Genomic DNA, 27,978 nt, shown 5'->3' on the forward strand with positions numbered 1-27,978 from the left:
TGCCAAGACTGAATCAGGAAGAAATAGAAAATATGAACAGACCAATCACAAGCACTGAAATTGAAACTGTGATTAAAAATCTTCCAACAGACAAAAGCCCAGGACCAGATGGCTTCACAGGCGAATTCTATCAAACATTTAGAGAAGAGCTAACACCTATCCTTCTCAAACGCTTCCAAAATATAGAAGAGGGAGGAACACTCCCAAACTCATTCTACGAGGCCACCATCATCCTGATACCAAAACCAGACAAAGATGTCACAAAGAAAGAAAACTACAGGCCAATATCACTGATGAACATAGATGCAAAAATCCTCAACAAAATACTAGCAAACAAAATCCAACAGCATATTAAAAGGATCATACACCATGATCAAGTGGGATTTATTCCAGAAATGCAAGGATTCTTCAATATACACAAATAAATCAATGTGATACACCATATTAACAAATTGAAGGAGAAAAACCATATGGTCATCTCGATAGATGCTGAGAAAGCTTTTGACAAAATTCAACACCCATTATGATAAAAAACCCTCCAGAAAGTAGGCACAGAGGGAACTTTCCTCAACATAATAAAGGCCATACATGACAAACCCACAGCCAACATCGTTCTCAATGGTGAAAAACTGAAAGCGTTTCCATTAAGATCAGGAACAAGACAAGGTTGCCCACTCTCACCACTCTTATTCAACATAGTTTTGGAAGTTCTAGCCACAGCAATCAGAGAAGAAAAGGAAATAAAAGGAATCCAAATCGAAAAAGAAGAAGTAAAGCTGTCACTCTTTGCAGATGACATGGTACTATCCATAAAGAATCCTAAAGATGCTGCCAGGAAACTACTAGAGCTGATCAATGAATCTGGTAAAGTAGCAGGATACAAAATTAATGCACAGAAATCTCTGGCATTCCTATACACTAATGATGAAAAATCTGAAAGTGAAATCAAGAAAACACTCCCATTTACCATTGCAACAAAAAGAATAAAATATCAAGGAATAAACCTACCTAAGGAGACAAAAGACCTGTATGCAGAAAATTATAAGACACTGATGAAAGAAATTAAAGATGATACAAATAGATGGAGAGATATACCATGTTCTTGGATTGGAAGAATCAACATTGTGAAAATGACTCTACTACCCAAAGCAATCTACAGATTCAATGCAATCCCTATCAAACTACCACTGGCATTTTTCACAGAACTAGAACAAAAAATTTCACAATTTGTATGGAAACACAAAAGACCCCGACTAGCCAAAGTAATCTTGAGAACAAAAAACGGAGCTGGAGGAATCAGGCTCCCTGACTTCAGACTATACTACAAAGCTACAGTAATCAAGACAGTATGGTACTGGCACAAACACAGAAAGATAGAGCAATCGAATAGGATAGAAAGCCCAGAGATAAACCCACGCACATATGGTCACCTTATCTTTGATAAAGGAGGCAGGAATGTACAGTGGAGAAAGGACAGCCTCTTCAATAAGTGGTGCTGGGAAAACTGGACAGGTATATGTAAAAGTATGAGATTAGAACACTCCCTAACACCATACACAAAAATAAGCTCAAAATGGATTAAAGACCTAAATGTAAGGCCAGACACTATAAAATTCTTAGAGACATACGCAGAACACTCTATGACATAAATCACAGCAAGATCCTTTTTGACCCACCTCCTAGAGAAATGCAAATAAAAACAAAAATAAACAAATGGGACCTAATGAAACTTCAAAGCTTTTGCACAGCAAAGGAAACCATAAACAAGACCAAAAGACAACCGTCAGAATGGGAGAAAATATTTGCAAATGAAGCAAATGACAAAGGATTAATCTCCAAAATTTACAAGCAGCTCATGCAGCTCAATAACAAAAAAACAAACAACCCAATCCAAAGATGGGCAGAAGACCTAAATAGACATTTCTCCAAAGAAGATATACAGAGTGCCAACAAACATATGAAAGAAAGCTCAACATCATTAATCATTAGCGAAATGCAAATCAAAACTACAATGAGATATCATCTCACACCGGTCAGAATGGCCATCATCAAAAAATCTGGAAACAATAAATGCTGGAGAGGGTGTGGAGAAAAGGCAGCACTCTTGCACTGCTGGTGGGAATGTGAATTGGTATAGCCACTATGGACAACAGTATGGAGGTTCCTTAAAAAACTACAAATGAACTATCATATGACCCAGCAATCCCACTACTGGGCATATACCCTGAGATACCATAATTCAAAAAGTGTCATGTACCAAAATGTTCATTGCAGCTATATTTACAATAGCCAGGAGATGGAAACAACCTAAGTGTCCATCATCGGATGAATGGATAAAGAACATGTGGCACATATATACAATGGAATATTACTCAGCCATAAAAAGAAACGAAATTGAGTTATTTGTAATGAGGTGGATGGACCTAGAGTCTGTCATACAGAGTGAAGTAAGTCAGAAAGAGAAAGACAAATACCGTATGCTAACACATATATATGGAATCTAAGAAAAAAAATGTCATGAAGAACCTAGGGGTAAGACAGGAATAAAGACACAGACCTACTAGAGAATGGACTTGAGGATATGGGGAGGGGTAAGGGTAAGCTGTGACAAAGTGAGAGAGTGGCAGGGACATATATACACTACCAAATGTAAAATAGATAGGTAGTGGGAAGCAGCCACAGAGCACCGGGAGATCGGCTCGGTGCTTTGTGACCGCCTGGAGGGGTGGGATAGGGAGGGTGGGAGGGAGGGAGACACAAGAGGCAAGAGATATGGGAACATATGTATATGTATAACTGATTCACTTTGTTATAAAGCAGAAACTAACACACCATTGTAAAGCAATTATACTCCAATAAAGATGTTAAAAAAGAAAAGAAAAGCAAAGCAGTTACTTTTGCTTTATTTGACACTGGCCAGGCTTCAGTTGGATCAAACGATATTCAACTTTACATGCCATGCTATATACAGAAAAAAAAACTTGGAGAGTGTTCAGAGAACAGCAATTGATTGAAGGTTTGTTAAATTAGACCTATGAAGAATTGTCAGAAGAACTGGGCATGTTCAGTCAAATGTAAGACATTTGGGCAAGATGAACGATTAAGTACAAGTATGTGAAGAGATGGTTCCCAAGTCTGAGGTTTAGGTTAAACAGAAAGTTAAAAATCATGGGATTTAAGAACATAAAAGTCCACGGAAGTATGGATTAAATATTGTGGAAACCTTAAACTAAAAAGCTTTTAAGAAATTGATGAATGGAGGTATCTGTAAGTTAGAATTCTGCATATAATATTATTAAAATAAATTTAATTTTATACTTAAATAGAAATAACCTAGAAAATAGAAAAATATTTTGATGGATTGCATTTAGAAAGTAAAAAATACCAGATCAAGTATGAAGAATGTTTTTAGAAAAAATGGTCTATCTGGGGGCCTTCTTTGGGACCCAGGTTTGCGAGAACAGAGAGGAGCTCTGAGATTAAGTCTCTCAGTTTCTGAATGAGGGTAATTCCTTTGTGTTGGTGGCGGGGGGGTGGGGGTTGGTTGGGGGGGCAGCATCGTGAGCAGCTTGTCTGGCTTCTTGAGGTTCAACCCTCATTAAAGACTCCCCAGAAATCCCCACCATGAGATACATGATTCTCTCCAGAATGGTTCCTGTTAATTATCCTTTCTCTTTGTCCAATAGAAGCAGTTCCTTCTCTGAAGTAACTTCTGCTATTTTTTAAGATATTTATTTATTTATTATTTATTTTATTTTTTAATTTTTGGCTGCGTTGGGTCTTCGTTGCAACATGCGGGCTTCTCTCTAGTTGTGGCGCGTGGGCTCCAGAGCTCGAGGGCTCAGTAGTTGCAGCATGTGGGCTTAGTTGCCCTGCAGCATGTGGGATCTTAGTTCCCTGACCAGGGGTTGAACCCGCGTCCCCATTGGAAGGTGGATTCTTAACAATTGGAACACGAGGGAAGTCCTCACTTCTGCTATTTGGAGGTCCTGTTGGGCAAAGCATGTAGACAAATATTTCTTCTCCAGTTTACACTCTTTATTTCTTAAATGCAGAGGGAGAGAGATGAAACCAGGAAGTTTGTACCACTTTCTTTTACTTTAAAGTTGTTTTATTAGCCTCATAATTTGTTTTTAAATTAGATGTAGATGTTCTAACAGTAATGTCATTTAAGTGTCCTAGTTCTCTCTTTAGGTTTGGCACCTGAATCCTGCATCTATTTGTTTGTTTATTACGATTCTGACACCAATGAAAATGTGTGGGTTTTCTCCCCACACCAACCAATTCTCAGTCACCAGCTGGGTGTCCTACAATTCAACTCAGTTCTGACACTATTTACCAGGAGATAGCATCAGATCCCACAGGTTAAGGTTCAGTCCCACCAGGCTGCCCCCTACTTCAGACACTAATCACAGGTCCAGGTGGTTACCTGTGCTTCTAACCGACTGGCTATAAAGAGGAGGTTCCCACAACGCCCTCCCGTGGTTTGATTAATTTGCTAGAGTGGCTCACAGAACTCAGAGAAACATTTTATTCCTAGGTCACTGGTTTACCATGAAGGGATTTAACTCCTCCAGGGAGCCCTAATTCTTTCCTTCCCTTATACCAGTTCCACAGTACCGGCCTACAACGCACCTGACAAAAGTTTAGTATCAATTCAGTTAATGCCAAGTTCTCACGATTTTCTTAGACCATAAATGGGCCTAGATCCAAGTTGTGAAAGTACGTAGCACCCTCTTTGAGGATACCAGACCAGCAGCTCTGGTGATAGGAGAATAATATACTCTACAGTTTCACAGGGCAAAGTCCTGATAGGACAGTCTGATGAAGCCGTTAACAAGATCAAAAAGGTCCCAGACAGCACTGGGGTCTGTTGGGCCTGTGGAGGACCAATAATGATTAGTGATAATGCAAACATGGTATTTGTAATATATTTAACAACTGGTGAAACCGAAATGAAGAGTGTTAATACGGATGTTCATTGTACTAATCTCTCTGTTTTTTATTTAATTAATTATTTTATATAATCTTAATTTTTTTGGCCGCACCACAAAGCTCATGGGATCTTAGTTCCCAGAGCAGGGATCGAACCCAGGCCCTTGGCAGTGAGAGCACAGAGTCCTAACCACTGGACCGCCAGGGAATTCCTTCCCAGTTTAAAAAAATAAAAGTTGGGGTACTGAGTCTTAATTTCTTATTTGGGCCCCTTTTCCCTAATCTGGCTTCATTATGCTGTTTTGATGTCTTCTTGACAGTAATTTTCTTGTTGCCATTACGTTATTACTATGTATGCTTGTTGGATAAGTTAGATAAATCTTCAAGAACTAGACAAATGTTTTAATGATTGAAAACCAAAATAAATACATCTTACTACAATTCAGACAAGCAAAGTCTTTTTTTAAGTTATCACATAGTTAACTCTTATTTTTTAGATTTTAAATATGAACATGCAATGCATTCACATGGCTTAATATTCAATAGATACAAGAGGACATACAAGAGAGGTTTCCCTCTCATGCCTGTCCAGGCCACTCAGTTCCCCTTTCCAGAGACAAGTAATGCTATCATTTTCTGTGGATCCATCTTCCTAGGGACAAAGGAACGTTTTAAATTTAATAAAAAGACATAGAAAAAAGCCAAAAGGTGATACAGGGGACTGTTTTTGGTGTTATGCTGTAAGCATTCTAAATTTCAGCAAATCTATAGAAATACACCTGTGTTATAGTTTTCACTAGCAAAATATGGTCAGGACATTCCTGTTCACAAAAGATGCTGTACAACACTGGACATCTGGTTTTTATGTGACTACTCCTAAACAACCGGCTACAATCGGTTCATTGGCTCCACTGCTGGTGTGCAGCCTGCAGCTAACATGTTCCACGGGCACAGAGTGCACAGCAGTCAGATAGGCACTTACGGTTCAGGCCAATATCACATAATAGCAGCCTTTAAAAATGTACAGAAAAAAAATCCTCTCATTTATACGGCATGGCAAAGAACTGAGTTTCAACCACGTGCATGTTCAAAGATTCAAAGTTTTGAGAGAAAAATCCACGCCAAATAATAACCCTGTCTGGTGGCACCCCTCTAGTCTAATTCCTTAGCAAACTGGGGTGAATTTATCCAGATAAAAATATACATCAGACTATAAATTAAAAAAAGAAAAAAAAAGACTGATGTAATGGTTTTACTTTTAATAGCAGTATTTACAATAAATTAGAAATTATGTCCTTAGTAACTATTTAAACTCATGATAAAAATTTTGAACGTTAAGTTAAAACTGTGTAAGGAGGTGCATAGTATTTCAAATTCTTGGAGAGACACAAAACAAATTTTTGAGGATCACTGTTCTAACCTATAAATATTGAACTCCCAACCATTTCCACCTCTGTGGGGGACTCTGAGTAAGCGCTCCATTCTGGGCTTTAAAGGGGAAGAATGATTGATGGGGAGGGTGAGACTGGGGAAGGTGGGCATAATCAGACCAGCAACAAGTATCTGGTAAGGTCTCTTCTCAGTGTGGCCTCATGATTATCCTCTCCTGGTGGCTGGGCCTGGTGCTGCCCTTTCCTTTGTTACAAAACTCATCACAAGGTCAACAAAGGATGAGGGAGCCATGAGGCTCAGGGGCCTTCAACTCACAACTGAATTATCCCAAGTGACCAGCGCAACTCAGTTCTGTGTTATAACTGAGAAAGTCAGAGCTTTCTCCTTGTTCTTTCTCCCCCTTTCCCTTCTCCGTTGCCTTTAAATCTATGAGAGTGTACTTGGCACTGCTGTGCTCTGCTGACTTCACTCACACTTAAAATAAGTGTTGACTACCAAGTACAGAAATGGTGAAATTGGTCTGCCAGAGCTGAGGAACCTGGTGGAAAGGATATTTTCCACCCTTGGTGAGATGCGTGTACATTTTCTCCTCAGGTGGATACGGGGGGATCAAAGATGCTAAATTTCTCTGTCATCTCACTCTCTTAGTTTGAGAAACAATATCAGACAACGCCAATGCAACACAATTCATTTCTGTGCACAGTGCCTAATTTTATTTTTTCGAGGGGCTTCTCACACCTTGCTGACTTTATTTTAATAACCATCATTTGTGTTCCATGTTCCATGTTAGCGTCTGAGCCACTCTCTATTCAGTTGGCCATTTCTCTGCAGCCAGGACTCTAGATACAGCAGATTGTCTGAGGTTTCTCAAGTTTGCTCTGCAGGTGATGTTTGCTTGGGTCTTATCTCAGAGTGGTGTTGTTCTACAGGGGCCGTTGGGCCTGCCCTGGCTGCTTTTGGCTCAGTCTATGGGACTGGCTGAAGCTTTTTGGCCCTTCTCGCTCTCTTCTGCCTTCTTGAAGTAGTTAAAACTTTAGAAGAGTATTTTTTTCTTGAACACACGTGAAGTGGTCTTTTTACCTTCTTATATGTCTTCACCACCTGTTAAGGCAACAAGGTGAGCCCAGAGGTCATTGGTTGGGAGAAGAGAAGGGGGCTGGGTGGAAAGGGGGCAGCTAAGGAGGAGGTCTGTGCCAGGCAGGGGCATGATTATCTGGGGTGGGTTGGGGGATAGAGGGCATAAAAGGGAAAGAAGAAGAGGAGCTCAGGTAGGGTCATCTGACCTTGCCTCTTGATCCAGGCCGACAGGAGGTCTTCCTCTTCTTCCCCTGCTTGATGCTTGTAGTTTGTGGCTTCCATGATTTCTCGGTCACTTCTGCCATGTTGAAGCCACTCAGTTGTCTACCTGTCTGCCAGGCCTCCCTCTGTATATATACCTCTCCCCAGGATAAGAGGAGTCATACCTGTTCTGCTTTGTTTGGTCATTAGGGCACTCCCGACAGCCAATGGTGGCTACGGGGGGCTGATACATCACAAAGAACCACTCCTGAGGGCTGGGGGTGCTGGGGAGGCCCAGATGCCCTGGCTCGAAAAAGTACCTGCTAAAGAGACTTCCCACACTGACCTGCTACCCCTCCTCATCTCCCCATGTTCAGTTCTGGTTGTACACAGGGCAGAGAGGGTGTTTCCTCTAAGTCATTCCCCATGGTTCATTCTACTGTCTCCCACCCTTCACTGTCACCTAGTATTTCGGATATCTTACCTAAAATCAACAAGATACAGGTATGGCAGCCTGATCTGAAAAACCTAGGAATTAGGGAATTAGAGGAAAGTGTTTGAGGAATGGTGTCCTTTATTGTCAGTATAGACAAGGCTTTGAAATATAACTCAGGAAAAGGTGGGAGTGTGTGCATGTGTGTGTGCATGTGTGTGTACTAGGGTTACTCATTCCCAATAAATAAGATTAAAGTTATGAAATAAGATTAAATTTTGGTATCTATGTATCTATTTATGTTTATAGATACTGTATGTAAATACCTTAGGAGATCAGATAGAATCTTTGGAATGAAATTAATCTTCAAAGAAGCAAGGAGTTTTCACTTCAAATTCTGGGATGGCAGATAAGCAGAGATCAGAAGTAGAAGCTCCCCTCCAGACCAGAGCTCACCTTTCTCCCCATCTGCACCTGTCCCCTCTACAAACAGCACTGATGACAAATCTTTAGACAGAAGGTAGATTAGTGATTGACTAGGGCTGGCAGGAGAGTAGAGGAAAAAGGGGGTGACTGCTAATGGCATGTGGCTTCTCTGGGGTGATGAAAATGTTTTGCAATTAGATTGTGGTGATGGTTGTACAACTTTGTGAATATGCTAAAAATCACTGAATTGTTTAAAAAATCACTGGAGTATGATTTAGTTATATTAAAATATGATTTTAACTACAATTCTGGTTCAAGTTGGCTGACTGACAATGCATATTTATCTCTTCTTCCCCAAGAGGCCCCAATACAATGATAATGAAGCATTTGTAAAACCACAAAATGAAGAGAATGGTAGAGGCTATACCTGGCTGAGAGATTACACTTCTGGAAGAAGGAAATCTGGTGGAGGATTAGCTAATGAAGAAAGAGGGCAGGGAACAGTGCAGCAGAGAAATGCAGAGAGTGTGGCCGAGGGGACAGCCACTCCTTTCTGCAGAACCTGGCAGTATCTCAGGAATGGGAAGCACCAGGTCATACCAAGAGCAAGGTAGTGAAAGGATGAGTACCCTAGAACTCAACAGGAGGATCTTGATACTATTCTACCAGTTATGTAGATGGCTTAGGAAAGGGGGAGAGGGAAGGGAATAGGGCGGTGATCTGGCTTTTAATTATTTTGGTTATTATTATTATTATTCCAGCAGAGGCCTGCCCACCTGGAGCTGGGGTTCCTTTAAGATCCAGGAGAATAAATTGGCAGTTATATAGGAGCAGACTGAGTTGCCTCATTAAAAAGGCTGTAGAGACTGGCAAATCTTAAGACAAAACTTGCCTTCACATGGGGAACTTTGTCTACTGCATCAACTAAATTTTTCTTTTACTTTTTTTTTTTTTTTTTTTTGCGGTACGTGGGCCTCTCACTGCTGTGGCCTCTCCAGTTGCGGAGCACAGGCTCCGGACGTGCAGGCCCAGTGGCCATGGCTCACGGGCCCAGCCACTCCGCGGCCTGTGGGCTCCTCCCGCACCGGGGCGCGAACCCGTGTCCCCTGCATCGGCAGGTGGACTCCCAACCACTGCGCCACCAGGGAAGCCCCCATCAACTAAATTTAACTCTTGCTACAGCTTCACTTTCTCTTACAGATTAAAAGATTGAAAGTGGTCCAGGCAGCCATTCCAAATTAAATTAAATTAAATCTTAAAATTCCAACAGTAGAGATCAGCCTTATTTGTTAAGGTTTTAGAGAGTAAAGCCACATACAATGGGTGGGAATAAGAGGGGAAAAATGTTTGGCTCAGTGAAAGAAATAACTTCCTAACAACTAGGGCAATTCAAAAGTAGAACAGACTACTCTGAGAGGTAGCAAATCCCCATTCACTGAGGACCTATGTGCTGATCAGTGCTATAAAACAACCATTAGCTTTGCAGCTCCACTCAAGGTTATTTTTAGTATATGTTGGGAAAAAGAGAGTTTTGTCTTAATGTCCCTCTGAGTTCTCCACCAAGCAATCACTCCTTAGCTTCCCAAAGACTTCTCTGCTAGTACCAAGATTCAACTCTGCTGGTCATTCCCTAGAACTATGGGTAGAGGCCCCACAAAACAAGCTGTCTGCTTACAATAGTGCCAGAGGAGGTGTGAGAGGGGCAAGCCTTCTATAAAAATCACCATTAGTTTAAGTTGCATGGGTTTATTGAGCATAACAACATTTAAAAAATGATTTTCCCTTGCTTTTGCTTCTGTACCTGTGGTAAAATCTCTTCAAAAGGGATACTCACTGGGCATAAGTTGCTATACAGTAGTAGATATCCAGAATGTTTCTCTGCCTTTTTTCCTCCATGGCATTGACTTTTTTACAAGACCAAGTCTGTAATCTTGCAGAATAACACACATTTCTGATTTTCCTTGCGACTTCATTTAGGATGGTCACTCCCTCAATAATACAAAGACCCAGGAGAAACTTTGAAATTATTTTCTTCAAGGGCTCGATTAAATTCTTTGCCAAAGGTTCATTTCTTTTGGGGCTTGGTCTGAGGGTTGAGGGGCAGTGGTAGTTCTAGGGATACAAAGGTAAATCAGATACATTCACTTTGCTAAGATGCTGAAGAGGTGAAATGCGCAGGAAGTTAAACCCATTGATCTTGGCTCTAACATACAGTCATTTAGTGATTTCTTTGATCTACTTGTCTCCACCTCTACTGCACTCACGAACCTGGGTTTCCCTTCTTCCATTTTTGCTCCCCACCAAACAATTCCTCACACAGTTTTGAGTGATCTTTATAAAATGTAAATTAGATCCCCCAGGGTTTTTTTTTTGCGGTACTCGGGCTTCTCACTATTGTGGCCTCTCCTGTTGCGGAGCACAGGCTCCGGACGCACAGACTCAGCGGCCATGGCTCACGGGCCCAGCCGCTCCGCGGCATGTGGGATCTTCCCGGACCAGGGCACGAACCCATGTCCCCTGCATTGGCAGGTGGACTCTCAACCACTGCGCCACCAGGGAAGCCCCCCAGTTTTTTTTAACAGGACTTGTTGTCTTCTAGATCTTGCCTACTTTTCCAACTTCAGCTTGTACTCACTACATCCTAGGTATACAGATATTCCTTCAGTCATACACAAATATTTCTGTAGTGTCTATTATTTAAAATATTGTTCTAGACAAAAGAGAAAAATCTTTTCCTCATGGAACTTAACTTTCTTCTTGTTCCTTGAACAAGACCACCTTCCTCCTCCCTCAGGGCCTTTGCACAGGCTATTCTCTGCCTAGAATGCTTTTCTTTACACTTCCCATTCCTTTTCTGACTATTCTATTTAAAGTAGCTTCTTCTGGGGCTTCCCTGGAGGTCCAGTGATTAGGACTCGCGCTGTCACTGTGGTGGCCCCGGGTTCAATCCCAGCTTGGGGAACTAAGATCCCGCAAGCCATGTGGCACCCCCCCCCCCAAAAAAAAGTAGTTTCTTCTACTCCTGCTGTGAACTCCATATATTTCCTTCATAACTCATACCAGGGAGTGTGTGTGTGTGTGTGTGTGTGTGTGTGTGTGTGTGTGTGTGTGTATACAGATATATAAAGAGTTTTTTGTGTAATACATCTATTCTCTAAGGCCGGGATCATGTTCATTTAGTCTGCCACTTTATACTTAAAACTTAGCATAATGACTGTTAGCACGTGGTAAGGGCTCAATAAACATTTGCTAAAATAATAAAGACTCTGATTATATTTTTATTGAAAAGAATCACTGATGACCAATTATCTAAAAAGCCTGTTATTTATATCCTTTTATATGTACACTTCAGAAAAAGGTAGGTAAGTCTCTAAATTGTGATTTATGGGCTGTCAGATTGGCCACCTGACCTATCTTGATCTTAAAAAAGTTACTCATCTAATAAATACCGTGAATGTGAAAACTCTGAGTCTCCACTGCTATCTCCTCTCCATATTGGTGCTACTTTTTATAATAATCTAAGCATATAAAAAGTATACATAGTTCCAAATATTTATCAGCTTACAGCAATATGATTGTAAGTCATGGGTGAGGGAAAAAATAACCATGTACTAAACTGGACAAACAGGTTTTTGAGTTTTAGAGTCCAAAGGTAGCAAAGGTGTAGTTAAACGAATAAAGCAAAACCAAAAATTGTTAAAAGAATGGGGTAAAAGCAGAGAAAAGGAGGTCCCTTAATGAGAACAGTGGACATTATATTCTTGACCAAGTAGATATAGGTCACAGAGTGCTGTGTTGGTCACAAAGGGGACCAAATTAGAGACGATGGATGGATTCTTATAAATCCAACCCCACTATGGGAAAGCAACTCCAAGCATAGGCCCTATGATCATAGGTCAGTGGCATATTTATTATTCCTATCATGTAAATTTCTTTTCATTCTGCTAACATATTAAACAGTGAATACAGAATATATATTCACAAAATACAGAACTTCCAGGCTAGATACAAGAAAAAAAGATTTAAAACATCAAGGGTCTATATATGGTCTTCTGTGATGGAGTAAACTGCCTAATGTAGTTATTGCATATTGGGCTTCCACATAAGAATTCATTTGAAGAGTGGATTCTTTTAGAAAGTCTGAAAACTACTTGTCTAAAGGATGGCAGAACTATTACAATACATGGGGATTTTTTAAAAGGTAGTATTTCAAAATGCTTTAGTTGATTTGCAAAAGTAAGGCCAAAAATTATCAAATATTCCATGGCCCACAAAGATCTAAAATGCCCAAAATACAATACGCAAAATATACTTTGTATTTTAATTAATTAATTAATGTATTGCTGACTTCTAGATTTTGCTGACCTAAAAACGGGCTTCAAATAGGTACATCTGAATTTAGGGTATTATTCCTGGCCTTGAAAACTCCCTCAATCACTCTGTTTTGGAACCTCAGGCAAGTGACTAACATATGACTTACATAAAAAGGACTGGTTGTGCTTAATACTTGAAGATTATATAGCTAGAATAATGCATGTTTTACCTACAATTCTCCTTGCACTTGATTAAACTCTTTACAGCTATGACTTCTGTTGACTTCTCTTTACAGCTATGACTTCTTGTTTCTTAGTTCCATTTCTACCTAATGGGATTAAATGATACTTTTTTTTCTTAAATGTAATTTTTTTCCTCTAAAACTGTTGCATATTATCACCCTCTGTTCTGAACTAAAGGTATTTCCTAATTCCTTCTTCCTTTACCATAAACTATACCAAACACAAATGCAAACAAGTTATTTGCAAACTATAATGTTTTAAAGAAGGACAGTAAGAACTGGGAAGTGAAGAAATCAATTTGAGTTAAGTAAATTACTGAATTCTGAGACTGAATAATTACAGGACATAAATAATTTGGACTCTTAAACATAAACCACCTCTTCTATTGCTCCCCATCATCTAATCAGGGTCTCTAAACTTTCCGATCCCGTAGCATGTGCTCATTTTCTAGGGTTGCTGTAACCAAGTACTACAAACTGGGTGGCTTAAACAACAGAAAATTGTCTTACAGTTTTGGAGACTAGGAGTCCAAGATCAAGATGCCAACATGGATGGTTCCTTCTGAGGGCTATGAAGGAAGGATCTGTTCCATGCCTCTCCCCTAGCTCCTAATGGTATGCTGGCAATCTTGGAGTTCTCTGGCTTTTAGAAGCATTACCCCAAAATCTGCCTTTATCTTCAAGAACACCAGTCATATTGGCTTAGGGGCCCACTCTACTCCAGTATGACCTCATCTTAACCAATTACATCTGTAATGACCCTATTTCCAATTAAGGTCATACTTTGAAATACCAGAAGTTAGGATTTCAACATAAATTCCGTGGAGGGGACACAATTCAGCCCATAATGCACCATAATACATGTTATTTATTTATTTATAAATTATTTACATCCAGTACTGCAGAAAATTATATACACTGTAACCCCTACACAATTGGAAAATTTAAAAAAACAATACAAAGGTAAATATACTAGAAGTAGTAATATTTTCTTTATGAACCATAACAGGTTGCCTTGCACACACTCTGGATTATACACATCTCACCAATTTCAAGGATAAAGTCAAGCTCTTTGGCTTGGTACATCCTACCTTCTAACATCTGCCCTCTGCTTACTTCGCCTGCCTCTTCTGTCACCCACCACATACCTGGCATTCCAACCAATCTAAAGTATCTGCAGTTTCCCACATGTGCCAGGCTCTTTCTCGGTTCAGCAACTCTGAACTTGCTGTTTCCTATTACTGGAATGTGCTCATTCTCTTTGCTTCCCGTGAACACATAGTGAACTCTCAACCATCTTCTGAAACTCAGCTCAAATGTCATCTCTGGAAAGCCCGCACAGACTGCTCTAGGCAGCACAAAGCACTTTTGCAGGGCAGTTAGCACCTTGTTCATATCTCTATTATTGCAAATTTCTGTTTACATATACATTTAGGCTGAACTGATATGTGACTATTTTTGATCTAAAAACCGATGTAATTTCATGTGGTTCAACTAAATATTTCACTAGACAACAAGTCCATCGAGAGCATGGACGGTATTATTCATTTTTATATTTCCAGTGACTAAAATGGAGTTTGACATAAAGTCCATAATATACGCTTCTTGAAAGTAAGGAAAGGCTTACACATATACCTTCCACTTTCAGATTTTCCTTTTCAAGAATGGGTAAATATTGACTTGATCCTTCCTATAAAATAAACCATTGGTTTAAGCTTCATTGGCTTTATTTGGTTCAATAGTATTTTAAATTACTTTCCCTTGCTTTTGCATCTGTGTGTGTGGTAAAATCTCTTCAAAAGAGACACTTGTTTTTTAAAAACAGAGAAGAAGCAGGAAGAAGCTATGTAAGTATCGTTTTGTAATCAATATAAATATATTTTACAATTTTACTGTTTTACTTTCAAAATATTTTTATGCTTTTGAACAAAAAATACAAGTAATCATAAGGAATATAAACAGGAGAGCTAAATAAAGAGATTATTGTATAAAATGAATGATATTTTAAATTCCAACAGTATTTTAGAGAGCTAATGTAAATCTAATTTTAGAATTTCAAATTTTTCCTGATTTTATTCAGTTTGTAGAAAAGCTGTGATAACTGAGATAGCATTTAAGTATTACACAGAGAGTTAAAAAGCATGACCTGCAGAAGTATTCAGCTAGAGTTAGGAAGCAATACTTGGTGAAGCCTGCGAGAAATCAGAAGGAAGTGAAACACAGCTACATGAACATTTTCCACTCTTCCTCATTAAGCCCTTAAATTAACAAAATGCATGCACTGAGTCTTCAGCATGCCAAGGCAGTCATGAGCAACACCTTTCACAATCTGGTTCTTGTCTATTTTAGAGACTCCTCTCGTTTTACGGCATTTCATGCCCCGTATACTTGAACTACAATGAACTTCTCACAGAGAAAACCACATTAAATATGTCATTATTACATATCTTTTTCTAACTGCTCTTTCCTCAGCCTCAAAAATCGTTTTCCATCTTTTTGCCTTCTAATTGTTAAAAAGTCAGCTCAAATATCATCTTCTCTGGGATTTTCTTCCCCATTTCTCCAGCTAGTGTTGTTGACCTGCCTTTTGCATCTTCACTGTACATAGTTCATGCCACCACTGCATTATTTTAACCGTAGTGCTATAATTCACCTGTTGACATCTATCTTCTCAATTATATTATCACACAGTGCTGGGTACACCACAGATACTCAATGCCGTTTGTTATACAAATAAATCAGTAAGAAATGAAATGACAGTCTTGAAAAACAAAGCACTAATGAAAAGCTTATTTGGAAACAGAAATTGTGACTACAGAGTAGTCTGTTCCACGAGGACAGAGACCATGTCTGCCTTGTCTACTGCTATATTCTTAGCACTTAGTCTACTGCCTGGCAGCATGTGGATGCTTTGTAAGTATTTACTTGAGAGCTTGTTTGGAGGTTCTAGCAGGGGAGCACAGCTACTCCTATACCCTTGACCTAAGAATGGTCCACCTCTACTGAGGACGGTTGTCCTCTTCGACCGAGCGCACAGCTTTGGGAGGGACACACATGGAGTAGTGAGGGAGGGGATACCTTCCTAGCCAGCCAGATTGGCCAGATCAACCCTGGTGATTAATGGGGTGACAGATGTTGCAGCCAGATCACCCTCACATCCTATAAATATTTACTAACTAAATACTTAATGTATATGGAAAATAAGAAAAAGCAGACTACATATTAATTGAAGATAAACTGAAGAAGGGCATCCATAAAGAGGTAATAAGAGAAGCACCTCTAGCATAAGAGGTAGTATATCAAGGAATACAGAAACTGTAGAAAACAATAAGATCATTGATTAGCAAAAAATTTTTTTAAAAATTACTAAACATATTATAAACATGGAAGAATACTGAGGGGGAGAGGCAAATATAAGTTCATGTAAATATGATTTATGTTTTCAGTTAGTCAGAGTGGTCATAGACATTAGCCTGACCACAGAAATAAAAATAACAACGTCCTTCACATCTGCAAAAGATTCTGTATCATTTGCCACTAGGCATTTGTGTTTTCCTGTTTAATACCTCTACCTGGGGCATCAAAAGTGGTATTTAATCTCCAAATGGAGTTAATTATTCATTTACAAGCATACCACGTTATGACTGCATACCTGTAATTTATATTGGTGCTGCATCATTTTAGGCTTGCTTTCCTATAATACACTGAAGCACTTAACTTGGTATCATCATCAAACAATATTTAAGAGGACCTGTGTGCCTCTAATACCTATGCCCATGTACTTACAGTTCACTATGAAGAAGCTGAAATCTCTAAATGTCCATTCCACTCACACTATTTTTTTTTTTTTTTTGGCCGCGCCACACAGCATGTGGGATCTTAGTACCCTGACCAGGGATGGAACCCATGCCCCCTGCATTAGAAGTGCGGAGTCTTAACCACTGGACCACCAGGGAAGTCCCTATACCACTCACACTTTTGACCTAGATTAAGGTGATGGTCAAGGTACACTGGCAGTATTTGTAAACTCAGATGGCAAGATTAAGACTTCAGGGCAAACTCCACCCAAGGTTATAAGAATTCTACACATAGAAAGCTTACCCTCTTTGCTTGGCACTTGAACTTGCCCATCTGTGCTGGCAAGGTTGGATGTGGCAACCCTTGACCCCAGGTTTCATGCCGTGGTAGTCAAGGTTTCCAGATACCTGATTTATACCTCCTTTTTCTGTCCTCTTTCACTAACAGATGTAAAGCTCCCAGTGAATTTATTCTAGAATTTAGTATTTTCTACTCATTGAAATCAAACATAGGGATAAAATGGGGCAAAGACTAGGATTAAAATCCTAAAAATAGAAATTACAATGTAAATAGACTTAATCAGAGCTTGGCTTGGATTTAAAAGTTAACTTCAAAAGTGGGTATTTATTTGATGGTTTTTTAGTTTAGCTGTTTTAGTTATACATCTGTTTTTCAATCTAATGGTACACAGAAGTAGTCGTTCATCCAAGGAAAATCAAGAAAAGCCAGCACTTGCACCTGAGGCAAGATACATGTTACTTCATGGCGCTGTTCATTAATTATTCAGACAAGCTTTTCAAATTAGAATCTGTGAAACCAAAAAATTGAAATGATAACTTTGTGACAGTCATAGTTTTGTAATTTCCTGGCTCTACTGACAAGTGCAGCATTTGCACAAAATTGTTTTTCTGTGGGTCATCCCTTCTGGGAATCTGTTAGACCGGCTTCAGGATATTCAGGTTACCCAGACTTTGTCTGGGCAACTGAACTGTAAAGCGTCTTGAGAAGTTCAAGCCACTGCTTATATAGGTCTGTCTGTCCTTACCCTCTCCCACTCTCACTCCTTCCCCTAAAAATACTCTTGGTCTAGTATGAGATAAAAGCACTTGTGTCTACCAGCACCCTAAGAAACACTGCATCTTTTCTGAATGTGTATTTTTGAAACATAATTTAATTAACTGAAATTTCTAAAAAGGCATGACCAATGTTTAGATTTAAAATTTTGACACTTTAGACTTCTGCTTCCTCTTGCAAGATAGGCTACATTAGAAAATTAGTTTAGTGTCAGGATGAACATGGAATTCCAGTTCATTTGTGAAAAGTTCCTTGTAAGGCTTTTCAAAGCATAGGATGAGGTAAAATGTCCACAAACATGAGGCTTACACAAGGCACTCAGTAAACATTATCCCCCTACCCACAGTGATGGTCTGCAAATGTGGCTGAAACAATGAAGCAGAGAACAGTTATTCTGGAGGTGAAGTTTTCCTGTTCAAGAACAAAGTAAAGTATAAGCAGCAAAGGAAATTCACAAATTGGGTACAGGGCTGGGTTTTCAATCTAGAAATTCTATGAATTTATAATCTTTCTTTACACCCTTTGCCACACTTAGGTTTCAAAGTCATAATATATACTTTGCCCTCTACCCACCAATTCTTAGCTAAAATAGTTCCCTCTTTCCAGAAAACTGACTAGTACCATAAAACTTAGGCTTGTCTTTTTAGAGATTTACAACACTGAGTAAGGCTCCTGTCATACATTTTACGGGCTTCCTATCCCTTTCTTAAAAATAAGTATCAAAGGATTTCCCTGGTGGCACAGTGGGTAAGACTCCATGCTCTCAATGCAGGGGCCCCGGGTTCAATCCCTGGTCAGGGAACTAGATGCCACATGCATGCAGCAACTAAGGAGCCCTCAAGCGCAACTAAGGAGCCCACCTGCCACAACTAAGACCCAGCACAACCAAATAAATAAATAAGTATCAAAATGATCTGATGTCCTTCCATACAAAAATTCTGGCAGCAAAATTAACCTGCCAAGAGATGTTACAGATGGTTTCTATTTACTCTGTTTGATCCCTTTTATTCTTTCTGCCTTCTTCCTGCTCTGTGGTGGCTGCTGACTCTCCAACGAAGCCTTTAAGCAGCAGCCATTGCCTCACCTACAATTTTCAACTTGCCCCAAACTTGAGTACATATGCGAACTGGAAAGACTGTGATTGAGCAAGCAGTTAAGTCATATTTGTTGTAAAATATCAGTGGTTAAGAGGTGAGAGTTCAACTCACCTGCATTGTTGAATTAGAAAAATACAGGCTGAAAGTTTCACATCTTGATAGTTAAGGCCCTTTCTTTTCCCCCTTACCCAAGTTCCAGGCAGGAGAGAAAGGGGGAAGGGCAAAGGGGTTAAGTGCCCCCTCCCACCCTGAAAGTAGCTGTCCTGAAAGCCTCACCCAGACTTCCATGACATCACTGCCATCCCTAGGAATGAGGGAGGTTGGGCAGTCTACATTTTTGTTTGTTTGTATTTTTTTACCTAGGCACGTTGCACCTGAATGAAATAAAGTTCAGGTAGTAGGAAGAAGGGGGAAAACAGATACTAGACATCTCTGCCACAGACATACTGAGTTTGAGGTGCTTTTGATATATCTGTGGAAGATGCTGAGTGGTTAGGTCACAAACACAGAGGACCAGCCAGGTTAACAGATATACGCTGGGGAACTGTCACTATAAAAACAATTTACTGACATTATGGGCATTTTTGAGATTGGCCAAGAAAAGGAATAATGTGAGGGAAAAAATGCCCTTAAATTGAAACTTGAGAGTCTCCAGAGGAGGAGCCTATAAAATATTGTGAGAAGGAGCTGATATGATGAGTCTGAAATGTTTTTGAGATACTCAAGTGAACTAATAGTTGCACTTGAATTTGAATGATAATTTTCTCCTGGTGTCCCCACATCCATCCTTTATTTATTAAAAATTTTTATCTTGGATACTATATGGCTAAACAAATGCTATTTGGGTACTTTAACTTTTTCTTGTAACCTGATCTCATAATAATTAATTGCCTTTTAATTAATTAATTTATTTATTTATTTGGCTGCCCCGGGTCTTCGTTGCAGTATGCGAGACCTAGTTCCCTGACCAGGGATGGAACCCGGGCCCTCTGCACTGAGGATGCGGAGTCTTAACCGCTGGACCACCAGGGAAGTCCCGCCTTTTATTTTTTTAACCAGAGTTACTTTAATTATTTCTGTATGCAACACCTCTACTTACAACACAGAGCATATCTCAACTCTGGGACCTCAAATAGGTTGTTTTTTACCTCTTAAATTTAAGAATGATTATAACCAGGGTGAGGGAAAAGATTTACATAATCATCACAGAGCCCAATGTTGGTGGATGCCAGAGAAATTAATGGTGAATCTATGGTTCAGTGGGTTCTTTTGTCATATATGTATACATGGATTCAAACTTGAGAGGGATCTTATCTGTCAGCAGAAAGGGCAAAAATATAATGTTATGCACGTTAATAAGTTTCCTTTTCTATAGCTAATTCCAATCGTTCTTTTAACAGGTTAGGTGTGGATGGATGCAATGCTGGTCAATAGGTTTTTTACTTCAACAGTAAAACAGAAGGTTTTCAGATGAATACAAAGAAACTGGTCCTAGACATTATGTTTTGTTCCAGTTTGATACAGTTCTTTTTGAAGTTTATTCAGAGTTGCTTAACTCCAAGATTCTGAAGACAGCTATGGAAGAATCAAAATTGACCCTCTTACCCCTGTTACTACTCTGTTATCTAAATAGACCTTTCTTCCTACAGGACAAGATTATGTCAGTGTTTTTCTTACAGCCCTGACCATCCCTGTATGAGGGGGACACCCATAAAATCTCATGCGATAAACCTGGCATTGTTTCACTATTCAGATCTGCAGCTAGAGCTATTCTGCTCTTTTGGAAAGGAGTTATAGAAATGTATTCTGAGTTGTATGAATTTTCAATGCATCACTGTACTAATATCAATACATTAAGAAAGAGTAAAACTAATAAAGTAAGAAACAGTCACTATGACTGAAATGCATATGTAGGTATAACTAGATTCATCAGAAAGCTAAAATTTTGACTTTTTTTTTGGCTGTACCATGTGGCATGTGGGATCTTAGTTACCTGACCAGGGATTGAACCCGCACCCTGTGCAGTGCAGGCATGGGGTCTTAACCACTGGACTGCCAGGGAAGTCCATTGATTTTTTTGTGGATATACTACTGCATCATTATAGAACTATTCTATTAGTTTCTGGTGAAAAACATCTAAATTAGTTAATCAAAATTCAGGCTGAGTCATTAATTGATTTATCCATTCAATAACCATTTGGTGGGTGTCTAATGTATACAAGGCATTTGCTAGATTCCAGAGATACAGTGGTGAGTAAGAGTGAATAAGAAAGATGTGGTCCCTGTCCCCATGGAGCTTACTATTTACTGAGGGAGACAAATGATAAAGAGTAAGGAAATAATTGTAAAATAATTATAAACTGTGATAGGTGCTCTGAAAGAAAGAGAATGCTGTGACCAAGAATAATGAAAAGAGGAAGGCCTGTAATGACATCTGAAAGAAGAGTTAGAGGTGGGAGGGAAGAAGTGTTCCAGGCAGGGAACTAGCCTGGGCCAAGGGTCTTAGGCAGGACTGGGCATGAGCAAGGAACAGAGAGAAAGCCATGTGACTGATGCAGCAGGAGCAAAGGGGAGTGTGGAAGAGATGTTCTTTCCATTTTTCCACATGATATAAAGGTAGAAATCAAAGGTAGAAATCAAAATCCTAGAGCAAGAGTCAGCAAACTATATATTGCAGTCCAAATCTAGCCTGCCTATTTTTATAGTTTTACTGGAACACAGCCATGCCCACTCATTAATATATTGTCTATGGCTGCTTTTGTGCTACAAGCAGTAGTTGCTAGAGAGACATGTGGTCTGCAAAGCCTAAAATATTTACTATCTGGCTCTTTACAGAACAAGTTTGCTGGCTCCTGTTAAGTGTGGACTAAATTAGAACTGACAACATGAAAGTTGAAAAGATCAGGCTTTCCTAAGGCATAGAATCACCCTTTATAACTGGTCAATGTTGATTCACAAAAGAAAGACACATAAAGATGTGCAGGTCAGTGTGATAGAGTAGGACTTTGAGATTTCCATGCCAGAAGGGTAGAAGGGATGTCTTTAAGGTTAATACAGGGTTTCATAAAGCAGAGGGGGGACTTCCCTGGTGGTGCAGTGGTTAAGAATCCGCCTGACAGTGCAGGGGACACGGGTTCAAGCCCTGGTCCGGGAAGATCCCACATGCTGCGGAGTAACTAAGCCCGTGCGCCACAACTACTGAGCCCACGCTCTAGGGCCCGCAAGTCACAACTCCTGAGCCCGTGTGCCGCAACTACTGAAGTCTGCGCGCCTAGAGCCCATGCTCTGCAACAAAAGAAGCCACCGCAATGAGAAGCCCACGCACGGCAAGGAAGAGTAGCCCCCGCTCACCGCAACTAGAGAAAGACCGTGTGCAGCAATGCAGACTCGACACAGCCATAAATAAATAAATTAAAAAAAAAAAAAAAAAAGCTCAGGGTGTCAGGAACCTGGACAAGGCCAGAGGATAGTATACTGCAGAGCAAAAATCAGTTAGGCTCAGGAATACTGGAGGACATTATACACAGAGAAAACCAGATTCTAGGAGGACAGCTCTAAACACTGCTAACACACATTTATCGTGGCTACGAGTTCACATATATTTGCTTAGTATCTGTCTATTCTAGCAATTGACAAAGGAAGGGCCCTGAGTTAACAAACAAACAAAACTCTCAAAGGCTACCTTATCTGAAGTTAAGTCACTTTTTTCTAGATCAGAAGTCAGACTGGGTTACATGACCCACAGATATGTTGTGTCTGGCTTGCACAGGTTCTTAGGAAACCTCACATTAAAAAAATCTAGATATTTAGCAAGTAGGCCTGCTTCATTTCCATATAGGAACAATCAGCAATGTACCTTGTAGATAAGGCATATAATTCCCAGTTTCCACAGTCCTCACCACTTCCTATTATATTATAGTCAACCTGCCTTATTATTTTTTTAACCTATCAAGACCATTTGATTGTAACCTCTGATCCTCATCTTACCATAAAGATCAAAACTGCTCTTTATATACTTCTTTTCAACATTTGTTTTCTAACCATGTCCCAGATACTATGCATACAAATATAAATAATGCATCATCCCTGCTCTTACGGAGGCTCTCAGGCTAGAAGCAGAGAACACTGAGTTAAATGCTCCTAGGCAGAATGATGATGGCACAAAGGAACGATCAACTCTGATTTGGCAGGTCAGGAAGCACAGTACTAGGGAGATGCTTGAACCCAATCTTGGAGGGGTATGACAGGCAGAATGCACAGAGCGACAAAGAATGCCACTCTTTTGGCAATTACACATAGTTCAGAATAGATGAAACAGAGGAAAGCTGTAGGAGAGTGACAGAGAAAGGAGTGCTGGGGTTATATCAAGAATGGCTTGGGCTCCCCTGGTGGCACAGTGGTTGAGAGTCCGCCTGCCAATGTAGGGGACACGGGTTCGTGCCCCGGTCCAGGAAGATCCCACATGCCACGGAGCGGCTGGGCCCGTGAGCCATGGCCGCTGAGACTGCGCGTCCGGAGCCTGTGCTCCGCAATGGGAGAGGCCACAACAGTGAGAGGCCCGCGTACCGCAAAAAAAAAAAAAAAAAGAATGGCTTGTATTTACACTGGAAAGTGTGACTTTTATCCCATATGCCAAAGGGAATTAGTGAAGAGACTGAGGCATGATCAGGTTAATATTTTAGAAATATAATTTTGGAAGCAGCATGGAGGATAGTTTAGAAGATGGAAGACTTACAGTTAGGAAGGGATCATTGACAAAATCCAAGCTGGCTTGAGGCCTGAAGGCAAGAGGCAGCAGTGGGAATGGAGAAGAGAAACTGGCTAGAGACAGTGACTGACTTAACGCAGAGGGTGAGAGAAAAAAAGAAGTCAAAGAAGAGTCCCAGGCTTGTAGCTTGAATGTTAACGTGGATAAAAAATGCAGGAGAATGACACATGGGAGGATGAGAATGGATGATATAAAATCTGAGGTGTAAGTGGCTACAAAAGGGGCAACATACATTTAGCATCTGGATAAGAGTCAGGAATCGGGCAGAAGGTCAAGGCAGGAGAGAAAGACTTGGGAATTGACAGCATTTCTAATAAATCAGAAGACACTGCGATGCGTAATATCACATAGAGGTATTTAGAGTCAGATAAAGAGCAATGACATAACCGTAAGAATCCCCAACTCCCCAATAAAAATTAATTAAAATAGCATATGAGAGAGAGAGAAAAAAAAAGTACAGTCTGTGTCCTCAGAGGGCAGCCAGGTGTCAGACAAGAAGATGGAGAACCAGGGTACAGGGTAGTATGTTTTCAATAGAGCTGTTAGCTGTTAGAGGAGGAATGAAAAGAGGTGGGAGAGATAATAAGTGAGTAAACAACAACAAGTGAAAAGAAATGAGGACAAGAAGAAAAGGAACCAGCAAGTTAGGAATCTAGTCTTGACAGGGAGAGAAATCTTCTCCAAGGAAGTGAGGCTTAGCTTGAGCTGAGATCCAAAGGATGTGATGTCTCATAGGTACCTCATGTTCATCAGGTCCAAGATCAAAGAGCATCCCAAACTTGTCACTCTTCCAGTGTCTCCTAGCTCAGTGAATGGTCCCACTGTCCATCAAGTCACGCAGGTTAGAAATGTAGGAGGTATTAATGACATCTGCCTCCCTTATGCCCATTATCCAAATCATCACATAAGCATCAGGTAAAGAGAAAAGCAGTTGGGTAGAGGAAACAACATATATAATATTCCTAAATTGTAAGACAGTATGGTGCATTCTGGAAATTGAAGACCTTTTACTTTGAGATAGAAGAGGAAGGGGCTAGATCATGATGGGTTTTGTTGGTCAGTTAAGGATTTTGTTCTTTATCCTAAGAGAAATGGAAGCCTTTGATGGGTCTGAAGCAAGGAAAAGTGACAAGATCAGATTTATCTTTGAAAAGTGCATTCTGGGTAGAATGGTAGGCAGACTGGAGAAAACTGGAGTATAAGAAGACCAGAAAAAAGGCTACTGTTGTCATCCAGGTGAGAGGGGTGGTACTTGGAATAGGGTACCAACAATGGCCATGGAGAGAAGTGGATGGTTTTAGTGGTAGTAGAGATTAAGCCAGTAGGAATTGGTGACAGTAGTGGGAATTCTCTCCTAGTTTAACGTTGTTAGGAATGACCTAGTTGTAAGGGAATGGCTGATTACATGGGAGAAAAGACAGATAATTGAGCATGTTTTGTAACAGTACTGCCCTTAGACCTGAGTGAGTACCCTCCTCCTGCTGCAAAGGACAAGGAGTCCATGAGGTCAAGGGGCCATGTCTGTCCCTTGAGCCTGCACTCCTCTTTCAGAGTGGCTAGATCTGAGGGCAGATGGAACAGCTGATTACACATCACTATTTGCAGGGGGTTCAAGATGTGGACATAGCTTGGACATGCTGGGTGAGGTGGGTGAAGAAGTTGGGAATGGGAAGAGAACAGGGTCAGTCTGAGGACTCCAGAAGTCCAAGAATTCTAAATTTAAACCTGGCTTTCCAGATCATTATTTAAGTAGATTTGCCAAGGTAGGAGAGTAGAATATATTTTTAATAATAGTTTGTTATCTTGATTTATAACTTAAATATTTAGACACATGGTCTGTGAACCTCCATAACCACACTCTTGCTCAGGCTCTATAAATTTAGGGTCTGCCTTGATAAGAGTGTATAAAAGAATATAGTGCAATTAGTAACGAATTCAGGTGAGAGTCCACTTTAGCTGGGCCCTTAAGAAGTCAGATTTTCCAGACTTCTGCAGGGAAGATAAGGGTATAAATGGTGCAAATTTACAGGCACTATATTATGTATATAAGAGACACTCTCATATCTGGAGGGCCAACAATTAAGCAGTTATTTTAATTGTAATAATTTCAGTGTGATTTTGAAAAGCTTCTTAAATACAGCCGAAGTTTAGGGCGCAGAAGGGATCTTAGTAATCATGTAATCAAATATACTCACTTAATAAATGAAACAGAAGTTCAGACAGATAAAGAACACCCTGACTGAGGTCACAAAGCTAGTCAGTAGCAGATGATTTCCAGCTCCATAATCTCTGTCCACACTTTTCAATAAGACATCTACTGTCAGTCAATTCCAAATACACAGCTTACACTTGCTTTCATTGCTATGCATTAAAGTACAGTGAATAGTTTTCATTACTTTAAAAATTTGATGCACCTCAAAAAAAGTCTATAAACCAATATTAAATTTTGACTCCAAAATATTATTAAAACCAATCCCCTTTACCCCTCAAAAGTGAAAACAAAATAAAGAATTCCAACTTCATGAGGTCACGAGAACTGGTAATTCTGGAAAGTTACTTTTAATTGTTTTCCACAAAGTTACAGGCAGCTTAGGGCACCTTTTGGGACTCAAAATATCCTCTGACTGGTCATCTCCTCATTTGACTACTTTTATTTTTACATCTGTTCCTTTGACTTCTTGGTCTCATGTAAGACCTTAGAGTAAAATTATAATCGTACTCTTCACTTGGTTGCAATTACTGTAACCCATCTTCTCAAATTCCTTATCTTCTAAGGTACAATTCACAGCACGCGCTTACAAAACATCTAACACTCAGACTGCTAACTAAACGCTAAAATAAACACTTAAAAAAAAAACTTGCTTTTCAAACATCTATAAATATCGCTAGTGAATTTTTCTTAGCGAATCTGAGTTATAATAATGATAATAAAATTAAAAGCTTTAACGGTCTAATCACAAGCGCTTGAAAAAAAAAATTCTCCAGGAGAGTCTTACCTTCAGGCTCGGTAGTAATCCGAAAGTTCTAGGTGTGCAGAAGTTACCTCCCTCAAAGCATTAGAGATGACGATCTTAGCAAAAGAGTAACACATCTTGTCAGGACACCAAGTGACTTTTAGCTCCTCCCATCAATCGACTACTGCCTAACAGAAGGAAGGATTTAATTTCCGGCAAAATTTTCTCCTCGGAGCTGAGAATCTGCGAAATTCGGCTTTCTGAGCGGGAAAAGGCAGGGGAGGGACCAAAAGGACCCCCCAGAGAAAAAGGAAGGGACAGTGGTATAAGACAAAGTCGACGAGGCAGAGACGAGCGCGGGGCCGGGGCAGACTTTGGGGTCTGGAGATGGGGTTCTCTCAGACACTCACTGGGCACCCGCGTTCACGCTGACGACAACTGGACGACCCTCCCCTCACAGCTTGCTCCGCCATTAGCCGCGCCCCGCGGCCCTGTGACCTCCAAAACTGGTACGCTTGGCGATTCCCCCCACAACTTCGGCTCCAGACTCGCGCTTTTGATTGGTTCTTAAGATATCCCTCAGCGTGGCTCGCCCAATGGAGGGCCCGGCCGCTCCGCCCCTTCCCTGCCCCCTGAGGAGAGCCCGCCCCTGCCCCGCGCCTGGGAGCGGAGGAGAGTAAATACAACAGGAGCGCAAAATGGCGGAACCGCCGAGCCTAGTGCACTGCGCCCCGGCCGCCGTCTCGGAGAAAGAACCGTTTTCCAAGCTGCAGCCCCCCTCCCGGGACCCGCCGGGTCCTCTGTCTGCCAAGAAGATCCGGACTGAGGAGAAGAAGACGCCGCGGAGACTGAACGGAGAAGGAGGCAGCGGCGGCAACAGCAGGCAGCTGCAGTCTTCCGCGGCACCTTCGCCTCGGAGCTATGGCAGCCCTGGGTCTTGGAGCTTCGCCGCTCTGTCTGCTGCCCCCTCCCCGTCCTCTGCTCGGAGCAATTTCTCTTTCTCCGCTGGCACGGCCGTCCCCTCCTCAGCCTCTGCTTCCTCGTCCCAGCCGGTGCCGCGCAAACTGCTGGTCCCTCCTACGCTGCTGCACGCTCAGCCTCACCATCTCCTGCTGCCGGCCGCCGCCTCCTCAGCCAACGCCAAGCCGCGCAGACCCAAGGAGAAGCGAGAGAAGGAAAGGAGGAGGCACGGCCTCGGCGGGGCAGGCGAGGCCGGCGGGGCAGCCCTCGAGGAGAATGGGGAGATGAAGCCGCTGCCGAGAGGTGGG

At 40.8% G+C, this 27,978-nt stretch overlaps 1 protein-coding gene and 2 long non-coding RNA genes across 5 annotated transcripts in view; 1 reads left to right on the plus strand and 2 right to left on the minus strand.

Annotated features, from left to right (window-relative positions):
* Nucleotides 1-27,265, minus strand: part of LOC109550758 (uncharacterized) — a 68,368-nt gene extending 41,103 nt beyond the window's left edge. The window contains exon 1 of one of the 3 annotated variants that reach the window (XR_012333893.1): nucleotides 26,753-27,265. This is a non-coding gene — a long non-coding RNA (uncharacterized lncRNA). The remainder of the gene's footprint in view (nucleotides 1-26,752) is intronic. The other 2 variants (XR_002177408.3, XR_012333892.1) reach the window with 2 other exon arrangements.
* LOC141279514 (uncharacterized) lies at nucleotides 1,821-26,745 on the minus strand. The gene is made up of 2 exons (XR_012333891.1): nucleotides 7,611-26,745; nucleotides 1,821-7,428 (listed from the first exon to the last, which is right to left on the minus strand). It is a non-coding gene; the product is annotated as an uncharacterized lncRNA (long non-coding RNA).
* A 16-nt stretch (nucleotides 27,266-27,281) lies between the features above and the next one.
* Nucleotides 27,282-27,978, plus strand: part of RSBN1L (round spermatid basic protein 1 like) — a 65,293-nt gene continuing 64,596 nt past the window's right edge. Inside the window, exon 1 of the mRNA XM_019940526.3 lies at nucleotides 27,282-27,973. Within this exon, the coding sequence (XP_019796085.1) occupies nucleotides 27,409-27,973 (565 nt within the window). The 5' untranslated portion in view covers nucleotides 27,282-27,408. The remainder of the gene's footprint in view (nucleotides 27,974-27,978) is intronic.

Source organism: Tursiops truncatus, chromosome 9, assembly GCF_011762595.2.
Source record: "Tursiops truncatus isolate mTurTru1 chromosome 9, mTurTru1.mat.Y, whole genome shotgun sequence".
Lineage (NCBI taxonomy): Eukaryota > Metazoa > Chordata > Mammalia > Artiodactyla > Delphinidae > Tursiops > Tursiops truncatus.